At 43.7% G+C, this 10,571-nt stretch overlaps 1 protein-coding gene across 3 annotated transcripts; it reads right to left on the bottom strand.

Moving 5' to 3' along the window:
- Nucleotides 1-473: 473 nt before the first annotated feature.
- tacc3 (transforming, acidic coiled-coil containing protein 3) lies at nucleotides 474-10,222 on the bottom strand. 3 transcript variants are annotated; one of them, XM_063184548.1, is made up of 18 exons: nucleotides 10,118-10,219; nucleotides 9,119-9,168; nucleotides 8,461-8,638; nucleotides 8,245-8,375; nucleotides 7,928-7,977; nucleotides 5,744-7,643; nucleotides 5,449-5,509; nucleotides 4,323-4,485; nucleotides 4,186-4,241; nucleotides 3,941-4,071; nucleotides 3,487-3,565; nucleotides 3,026-3,157; nucleotides 2,669-2,736; nucleotides 2,524-2,567; nucleotides 2,261-2,421; nucleotides 1,730-1,836; nucleotides 1,190-1,310; nucleotides 474-643 (listed from the first exon to the last, which is right to left on the bottom strand). In XM_063184548.1, the coding sequence occupies exons 3-18, from the start codon at nucleotides 8,635-8,637 to the stop codon at nucleotides 578-580; spliced, it is 3,447 nt and encodes a 1,148-aa protein (XP_063040618.1). In that variant the 5' UTR covers nucleotide 8,638; nucleotides 9,119-9,168; nucleotides 10,118-10,219; the 3' UTR covers nucleotides 474-577. The 3 variants fall into 3 exon arrangements, with proteins under 3 accessions (XP_063040618.1, XP_063040620.1, XP_063040621.1); XM_063184550.1 differs by having other exon boundaries at nucleotides 9,132-9,168; XM_063184551.1 differs by lacking the exon at nucleotides 9,119-9,168 and having other exon boundaries at nucleotides 10,118-10,222.
- Nucleotides 10,223-10,571: the final 349 nt, after the last annotated feature.

The raw sequence follows: 10,571 nt of genomic DNA, 5'->3' as shown, positions 1-10,571 counted from the left end.
TAACTTATAAACCTAATGCCAACAAGATGACAAAAGTTCATTTGAAAAATCCCACTGGTCTGTATAACTACGGCCTTTACAGCAATGACCGCTGACAAAGTTTACCTGCATACAAAATCAGGTGGTCAGGGTCTACAAATAGCTACTAAAAAATACATGCAAACACAACTGACAGCTTGTACACTGTGGGCGATGCCTAGATTTATAAAGCAATGGAAGAATACAGGTACAACTGAAAAACTGTCAATTATTTATTGGCACACATACTTCAAAATGTACATATTGTAACTCAAAAACAGTATGCACAGTAGCAAATTACAAAAAATTTGAACCAATAGTAGCTAGAACAACTTTGCTTGCACGCTCTCCTACAATGTGTTGCAGGCAAGCTGCTCAGTAATCAAGTGCATTGTCGTGGAAACACGACGACATGACATTCATATTACAACATTAATATTAGCAGGACACGGACCTGATTTAAAACATTTTATTAAACATTTTTTTTACATCAACATTCAACAAAGAAAGACAACAAAAAAGAACATAGAAATAGACAGACAAGAGAAACAGACAAAAGCTAATTTTTCTGGACGTTCAAAATCAGGTCTTCACACACCTTATTCAACTCCTCCACGTCTTTAATCTAGGAGAAAAAAACACAAAAAAGTTTTTTTTAAAGAAATATTCAACTTGACACACCCAAAGATCCAACTACTGTATGTCCAAAGGAAGTACAGGACAGGAATAATGTCCTTCTGGACAAGATGCAGCATGGAGGGCAATGCAAATTGACTGCAGCTGTATGAAATTTGTGCGCTCTACTTAACCCTGTGCTTATGTACTTCAAAAAAAAAAAAAAATTAAAACCTACTTGGCATCCACACTTAAGGTTCTGCATATTTCCTTAACACTTAGTATCTGTGTTATAGGCTATGATTATGTCCTCAATTGCAGAGGTGTCAAAAATAAAAGTAAAAAAAAGAAACAGTTTGTTAGGTCCTTGTTAGGTTTTTCAACACAGTCTATCCATCTCATTAGGTACAATGGAGTAAATGGTGTAACAGCTATGTAATGCCATGTGCTAGTGTTGTAATTACACCACAAAATAACTTACTTTTGACACCTCTGATTGTAAGTCACTTTGGTTAAAAAGCATCTGCTAAATGCAAAGTGCAATGTTATGTCATACCTTTTGGTCCAGGCTCATCTGCAGTGACTGGTTTCTGATCTGCTCCCTCTTCAACTGGGCCTGCAGACCGGTGACTTCTGATCTGTTCTTGGACGTCACTTCAGCAATCTCCTTATTTGCCCTGTGAAAAGCAAACATCACATACCCAACAATGATTTGCTAGAGTTTGTTACATTGTGACTCTACAGAATTTGTGCTGCACAAACCGTTATACACAGGGCCCTAAATTAATCTTTCATCACCAGCCAAAATGGCTAGTAGATGCTAATCTCCGCAGCCAAGCACACACACTCACTAATGGGTCAAATTGGCTAGTAAGTTGGTCTCTTCCATCAACCAAACTGAAATTTCACCAGATTCGCCCGGTTTGCTGGTGTTAATTTTAGAGCCCTGATTATACGACACGTCAGAGAGACACAAAATGAGGCAAAGACAGCACAGCCAGGCAAAATTCTGTGTTCTATTAAATCAACCATCAACAGGTTGTAGCAGCAAATCCAAAATAAGTCAATAATAATAAGCTCCAAAGTTTGGACTTACAGGGAGATCTTCTCCTCAGCATAGGCCTTGAGGGACTTGTAGCGCTGCCCCTCCTGCCTGATGCGGGACGCGTACTCCTCCACTAGGGCCTTCAACGTCTCTTCATCCTGTGAGAAGATTGAGAATTACAGATTTAGAAGTAGCTTTCTGAGAACAACAACAACAACCCATAAACAAAACCCTTTGTCAATCTAGAAATGTGTGATATTCCCTTTCAAGCCTTCTACTACAGCCAGTCCCAGAGAAGATTAGATTAGATTAGATCACTTTTATTGGTACCCAAAGGTAGATTTGATTTGTTGTCATGTGATCTCCACTCATACAAAACATTCAGGACACACATAACATACAAGAAACTCACAATGACCATTTAGACAATACTTAAAGTAGTCTAGTGCATCCTATTATAAGACATGGCGTCACAAAGTGACAAAGGAAATACATAAATGACATTTTAAGTAATAGGTGCGAGTCAACATGCTCCCATGAGCAAAGCTCGTCCAAACAAGGACACCAAGCCACACCACTTACCTTCTTGTGGCCGTTGATCACCTCCTTGTGCTTGTCCAGACGCTTGAAGAGGTCGGAGAGTGACCTCTCCATTGAGTTGAGGTCCATGAGGGCCTGGTCCTTCTCCTGCTGAACCTTTTTCAGCTCCGCCAAGATGGCTTGCTTCTCCTTCTCTTTCTCAGCTACACAATTTACAGGAAAATGATTTAAAAAAGACTTTGTTTTGACCACAAAGAATAATGCTTTACACGAGGGGATTGGATAAACAAGACTTGATTACATACCAAGGATTTGTTCCAGTAATCCATCATGTTCCTTGAGGGCAATCCTAGAACCCGCAAACAAAATCACAGACCGATGTTAAATAAGAACGACAATGGTAACAGAGCAACTGTTGATATCTAGCAAAATGACCAGTACTGAATTTACCCCAGTTGTCGTTTATCCTCAAGAAGTGAATCCCGTTCAGCCTTTATTTTGTCTCCATTTCGCTCAGCCTATAGAAAGAAAATTCTGTTGATCTCTTTTCTGCCAGCACACATACACCCATCTAAATGGTAACATGACCCACAGTTTAGACAGTTGATAGTAATTTCCAGAGCAAAGTGTAGATGTACCAGTGGCCGCATTCGTGATGAACAATGTGAAATTAGCAAGTTACGATGCATTCTGGTAAGAAAAATCCCTTGAAATGGCAAAGTGAGAATGCGCACTTTGCAGCAATGCGCCCTCACAAACGTGGCCAGCGTCACTGCTGCCACACAGCAGGTGTAAAAGAGCACTCACCTCTTCCCGAGCTCTGGCCAGAGCAGCGTCCATGTCTTTCTGGCTGTACTTCAGGACCTCGATGATGGAGGCATCGTCATTTTTCACCGGCTGCTTGAACGTGGGAACCAAGAGGTCTAACACAGTTGGGTCCTAAAGAAAGGAAGACACATCCAGAGTCCAGACCAAAAAAATAGATGAGAACACAAAAACATAAACATGCGCCTAGAAACCACAAGTTTCACAATTTGAATTACAGCAAATGCAGGCACAAGTGCTCATTAGGACCCTATTTCTTTATTAGAGACGATGCAGACAAACTTGGGCGGTCATGTGGAAAAGTGCAACTGCATATCTCCACATCATTGTGGCACAGCCACACATTGAAACCAAGCATTTTCCTTTTCTTGAAATTGGTCTCTGACCCAAAGTCCTACAGAAGGTTGTAAATTAGCCATTGCATGGTGGCACTAGTTACTCACAGGAGCTGGCAAGTCGGCCAAAAGCTTTCCAGAGTCACCCTGTGAAAGCTTCACATCAGCAGGCTTCTGGGCATCCAGTCTGAAAGAAAAGGGGGGAAATGAGGACCTTCACTAGACTATAAATGTGACAGAATTGGAGATCCACTCTATATAAATGATACCTGAAATTATTCAAGGGACTTGGCAAGGAAACTTTGCTACTTTGGATTGAGAACCTTGGCAAGATGTTGAAAATATTATCTAGTAGAAACGTAATTTAAAGAAACAAATATAATAGCACCACATCTTGTTTATATACTGAATCTTACAACATTACAACTTCACTTATCGACTACAATTTGTCCACATCATCCCTATATGTGATACAGGAGAGTATAGTTCAATTCTTAATTTGTGTGAATAGTGAGTGAGCGCTTTTCTGTATTAAAGAAAGCCATTTAAAAACTTGACAGACCTGGTTGCAAAAGAGGGACGTGGCAGACTGACACCCATGGCGTTGCCACCTGAACCCTTCTTAGGGCTTTCCCTCAGCAGGGGGTCAAACTTCAGATACAGTGACTGCTTTCGCAAGGCAGACTCCGCAAACTGGAAACAGACAAAAAAACAAAACCAAAAAAAATAATACATAAAATGTACAGAGGCCGCACTCTAAGACCAATGAGTAGCAATGAAACGTGTGTGTGTCATGAGTACACTTACATTGCTAGATCCAAATTGCTCCAGATAATCGATCTGTCCATCAAATCCAGCCATAACTGCAGAAAAAATGAAAAAATATTAGGAACACAACTATAGTGAACCAAGGCTTAAGTGTATTTGCAAGTGCATTTCCGTACAGGCATTCCCTGAAACAAACTCCTCTTCCTGTCCACCAGCGGTGCTGAAGTTGGGGTTCTGCTGTGGCTGGTTCATCTCTGTGGGCTCGGGCTGCACTGGTGCCATGTGTCGTTTTGGGGGGCTGCTGGAGGGACAGGTCGCTGGTGCACGACTTGCCGTGGGCTGTGGACAACATAACGTTCATTACATTACACTTAGCCGACACTTTTATCCGACACAACTCAAGGCGGAAATACACAGTACGATATTTCCAATCGTGGGTACTGGGTATTAAGCTCCTGCTCACACTGCACGAGGGAATCGCACGGTTTTTAAGGTTAACATCTCACGACTAACCACCTCACACTATACGAGCCGACGGTCGGATGCGACCAGAATGCTCCCACTGTGCGACACGACAGGCATGTTTCCAGGGACTGCAGATGGCAAAAACGAGGAGGGGAAATGTGCACCTGAGGTGGAGATGAGGAGGCGCTCAAGAGCGAATCACAATGCCCTATAAATTTGTGCATGTGTAGTGTCAAATCATGTTGTAGCACTGCTTTAACTGTGCGATTAACTCACGAGGGACGACCAGGATTTTTTTGCGATCCTACGATTGCACGATCGTGAGGTAAAAATCACTTGTTACCCCATGTACACTACACGAGTGACAAATCGTGGCAAAATCGGGCTAAAAGTTGCAGTGTAAGCCCGGCATTAGACATTAGGTACAGGGTACTGGTTACAGGCCCTGAAGCAATGTGGGGTAAGGTGCCTTGCTCAAGGGGATTTCACCCATGGATGAAGATGTTGGTAAGGGTGGGATTTGAACCTGAAACCCTCTGATCTAAAGGCCAGCGCTCTAACCATTGAGCCATGGCCGCCCCAGCAGCCTATTTACAGGAGAGCAGAAGGCAATAACATGACAATTCCTTCCAGAAACATTTTTTCCTGACTGCCAAAACTGCTCCAACCAATGATTACATTTAGGTACAGCACCATAGCATTTTCTTTCTTTCGTCCAAATCACGACAAATACTAATTTTGAGCACGAAGTGTCAGCTTAATGCACACAAAAGGAGGCGATGGAGGGTACAGTAATAACCGCCAGTGTCAGTGGTATAGTATGTTCGTGCCATTCACCTGCTGAACTGTGATGGTGGTGTTCTCAGCATCCTCCATTCTCACCCCTGCATGCATAGTGCTGAAAGCAAAGCAGATGAAAAGGGAAAAAAACCAGTATGAATTACAGCACACTTTCTATGCCTGGCCGTAGTTCAAACGGCTAGGACGCTGACTGTTACACAGGAGACCCAGGATCGATTCTGGACCAAGTTAGTTTCTCAAGCCTCCTCTGTGTCTGTCCCATTACTTTGTTGTCTCCTCTCAAATTGTAACATCAAATAAAGGCAAGAACAAAAAAGAAAAAGCACAGTACCTTGTGTGGTCATCCGTCTCCTTCTGAACAGTGTTGATCTTTGCCACAGGTTTCTGAGAGGGCGGCGGGGCAGGAGAAACCACAGGATTCTTCCGCTCAGCCGCAGGAGAGTTGCCCACGGCAGCCTTGGCGCCAAACGGGTTGAAATTCGGGTCGTCCCATTTGTCAAAGTCTACAGGGTAAGAGCCTTTCGGAAGAGCCACTTCAGTGGGTTCCTGCGGTTCCGTTTTGGCTGCAGGCTTGGGCTCTTCAACTGGGGAGGCAGGTTTGTTCTCTGTAGGAGCCGCTGCCTTCTCTGTGGGTGCCACTTTCTCTGATGGCTTCGTACCCTGAGGCTTCTTGCCCAGTTTTTTGAAAGGTGGCTTGCGCTTGACTTTAGTCTCATCGCCAAAGTTGAACTCCAGTAGCTTCACTTGCCCATCATCGGCAGGGGCAGGCTCTGAACTCAGGGTCTCCTTGACAACAGCTGGTTTGTCTTCTGTACAAGCAGGTGCCTCAATGATTGGGTGTGCAGACACTGGATTGTCAACCTTTGTCTGCTCACCACGGGCATCTTGCTTTGGTGGAGAAGACGTTACAGGCTGTTCTTTTCTCCCCTGGGCTGGTGAATTGGCGATTTTAGAACCACCAGTCTGAAAGGGATTGACGGAGTTCAAGTTGTCGAAATCAAACGAGTATGCGCCTCTGGCTGGTAGAGGGGCATCATCTTCAGCATTGACAAGTGGCGTGAGCTCCTTGGATACACTGGTTTCCTCAACAGCAGGTTTGTCTTCCAAAATTGTAGGTGTATCTGCAATTAGCTGTGCAGTCACTGGATGGTCGTCAACCTTTGTCTGCTCCTCAAGTGAATGCTCTTGTTTAAGAGGCGAAGACTTAACAGGCTGTTCTTTTCTGCCTTGAGCTGGGGAATTGGTAATTTTCGAGCCACCAGTCTGGAAGGGATTGACAGAGTCTAGATTGTCAAAATCTAACGAGTAGGCACCCCTGGCTGGTAGAGGGGCATCTTCTTCAGCAGTGACGGGTGGGGTGGGCGTTACTTCAGCATCATCACCAAAGTTGACCTCCAGCAGTTTTGCGTGGCCATCATCAGCTGCAGGGGCTGGCTCTGAACTGGAGAGCTCCTTGGATGCACTGATTTCCTCAACAGCAGCAGCTTTGTGTTCCATAATCACAGGTGCCGGTGCCGGTGCCTCAGCGACTGGCTGTACAGTCACTGGACATTCGTCAACCTTTGTCTGCTCATTAAATGAATGCTCTTGTTTTGGTGGGGAAGACTTAACAGGCTCTTCTTTTCTGCCTTGTGCTGGGGAATTGGGAATTTTGGAGCCACCAGTCTGGAAGGGGTTGACTGAGTCTAGGTTGTCGAAATCAAACGAGTAGGCACCCCTGGCTGGTAGTGGCGCTTCCTCCTCAGAATTGCAGACAGGTGCTGGCTCCGATTTGGACTCTGGAATTTGGGCAGGTTCCGGAACTGCTGGAGAGAGTGCTCTGGTAAGTTCCTCTGTGTCGTCATTCAGGCTCTGCTCTGACTGAGCCACTAGAAGCTTCAGGGGGTCAATGATAACAGGACTGTCCGTGGAGGGCACCGCTGCAAAACCATGATCCACAGAATTCTCCAGCGAAGCGACCATAGGAAGGGTTTCGTCCAGGGCCAAGTCGGATTTCACTGCCTCTTCCACGACATTCTCTGGGTCGGAAGCAGTCAAGGTCACCTCTTTTGAGTCCCCGAGGCAACCCATGATTTGTGGTGACCTGCAAACAGTGGCACCTACGCACGGCTTGGCAGGAGAAAATCCCATCTTGACTGTGCTTTGGAAGGGATTGATGGCATCCAAGTTGTCCAGGTCCAGCAGGTAGCTCCCTCTGGGAGGAATGGGGACATCACCATGTCCTCCTGTGTCTGTGGATAACCACAACAAGTCAAAATGATCAAGAGAAATTCACATTGTAACAACCCAGGGGTGCATTTCTCGAAACTGTAGTTGTTAACCATGTTAGCTACTTTGCTGATTGCAATGCAATTTCCCATTGACAACAACCCAAGTTACTAACTGGCTAACAACAACTGGTGTTCAGTTACAAAATAAGCTTTGTGATTGATGTAGTAATTCTGCTGTACTACTCAGGGGTAACAGAAACCAGAAACCCGGAAATGCAAAATGAACAAAAAATGATGGGCGTTACCTGAGTTTAGCAAAACTGGTTCATTTTCACTATTCTTCTCAGACACGGACCTGCAAAGATAGTCAAGCGGACAATGAATAAATGCCATTGCATAATTTAACTTCATGATTTCTGGATGATGGATGGAAAAACCATCTACAAACACTGACAAGTCATACAAAAAGAAGCCAACCATTGACAACCATTTAGTTTATATTACACCATGAAAGCATTGCTCATTCCACTCCAGCTCCACTGTGCTGATGCAGCATTTTTTATTAACCAGCTATCGTTTGTTACAAGAATTTAAAGTCTTTCCAAATAAACTGAACACATACTCATCGGGACAGGTCAGCTTGAGAGACTCCAGATTGCTGATGCACTCCTCCAAGCCATTCATCTTGGAAGTCTTTGAAGGAGACAAAATCCTCTTTGTGACAGGATCTCTTCTTGGAGTTTGGAAACAAACCTGATATAAACATAAGAAAATGAGTGGCGTGTGACAACTTGTGACAGTAAAGGAATTCAAGTTCACTTCACGGATAACATCGTACCTTCACCCCCTTTGGGACAGTTTTGTTTGTGACGTTCTCAAACTGTGACTGGCGTAGAATGGAGGGCCTGCCAGTGGGCAGGTCCAGATTGAAGATGTCACCGGCCACCTCAGAGTCACCGGGCTTCCCTGCAGGGTGAACCCCAAGGTTCTCTTCGTTCTCAAATGAAGAACTCATGCTGAAAGGCAAACAAGAGAGACATCATTATTAGTAAGCTTAAATTTTCTTCTCCATAAAACCGTTAGGACTCACAAACATTAAGACTTGAGATACAGCACACCACACCCTGTGTACCTTGTGACTCCTGGCTTAACACTAACCCACACACACCCTATGTGCTGTTATAAATAGTGTGACAGTAAGCATTTTCCCCAAAGTGAGCATTTTTCAAACCTCAAAGTGTAACTGATGTGCCCATGGATCAATAAACCATCTCCATGCCCTCAACAAGGACCAAGTTGCATTAGTAAAGTCTAAATAAGACACCTCGCAGTTACTATAACTTTGAATTGTCTGCGTATTTTACGTGTCTAAATCAAACATGCAATTGACTGGCAATGGAGAACAACTTTGGTTGGTGAAGGCACAAGATGACAAAAATGAAGGGTGATTTGAAAACAAAATAAAGAAAGAAACTGAACTGTTCTTGCAGCTTTACCAGCTAAGTTCACCTTTCAGATAGGCCAGCCGTGGTTTCAGCCTCTCAGTCTTCAAACAAGAGAGATGAAGAGTTGTGAGTTATGGCCTAAAGGGGGGCTTTCTAGCATGCACATTGCACACATTTTCCCCAAGGCTAGTTGTACCACCGACGCACTGTAGCTTCTTTGCAATTTAGCTTTAACTTGGTGCTACATGAGGTATTACATAACATTCTTCTGTCTAAGAATTTGATTAGGCACATCATTAACCGTTGATTTTAAGGTCTTCCTGGGACGCTAAAAAAAACTCAGACAGCTACCCGGAGACAGTTGGCATGACATCAGTCAACAAAACCAAACGGTCTGATGGAGGAACAGATTTACCACCGAAATGTTTCAAATGATTACGAATATGGCGTTTTAAGGGGAGACCAAGTAGTGTATCGGACCAAAGAAACCCCTTTTTCTGTGCTCACAAATATCGTGTCAGTGATGCATTCATTCAGAACCACCGAGATACTATTTAGCTCGGTGTTCAGAACAGATTAGCGAAATAACCTCAACTAGCACACATTGACAAAGGCGACACAAGTTCACTTTCTCATGTGCTTACCATTGTGAATGGATGTCATGGCTGAAATTACATGGACAAGCTCTGCAGCTTTACAAAGATGATTTCTAACTATTAATAGTCGTATAGTAAAGCTACAGGAGCTGCTAACCGTCACGAAATGACCGTAATCTTCTTTAGTTTTGTATGTCGTTACTTTTCACTAAACACGATTTTTGGTCACGAAGATATCGGAAATACAATTACTCAGTTATTCAAAGTTGGTTTAACGATAATACCACTAACTACCAATAATCAGTTGAGTTGAAGCAAGGCCTCATGTTACACGATTCATACAACTTCGCTTTCATTGCTCTGCTCTCGTAGTCTGTTTACTTCCATAGTAACACAGTTCTCTCGATATGTGCTAATATTCTATTGTCAGAATTTTAGAGCGTTTGCCACCCACCTCACGTTCAAGTAATGTCACTGGAAGAATTTCAGACAGACAGCAACTTCCAACAACATGCGAGAATAAAATGACTGACTAGCGTCTTTTCTCCCGTCCTCATCCACCCCTGTTCGGTCGGAAGATTTCAAATTTAAACGCCTTTACCAGACACCAATCGATGCGCTGAGGGGTGACATGAAAGGCGGGTCGTAATATGAACCCTCCAATAAGCTTAAAACGGAAGAGCCAATGTGACAGAAGAGATCCAATGGTTGGCTAGAAAACAGTCCCATGTGACAGAGAGATTGCGTGATATTTTTCGTGTTTGATTCTTAGAAAATAAACAAAAACAATCTACTTAGCTATTTGGAAACCATCCATGAAACAAAACGGGCATGCAGTTTTTCTTCAAAGAGTAAAGGAAATGTCATACTGAATTTGCCTCAGTTAATGATTGTCGCAACAGGCAGGC

This window comes from Engraulis encrasicolus, chromosome 19, assembly GCF_034702125.1.
Source record: "Engraulis encrasicolus isolate BLACKSEA-1 chromosome 19, IST_EnEncr_1.0, whole genome shotgun sequence".
In the NCBI taxonomy this organism is placed as follows: Eukaryota; Metazoa; Chordata; class Actinopteri; order Clupeiformes; family Engraulidae; genus Engraulis; species Engraulis encrasicolus.
Note: the sequence above shows the minus strand (reverse complement) of the source record. Positions and strands in the feature narration are given on the sequence as shown.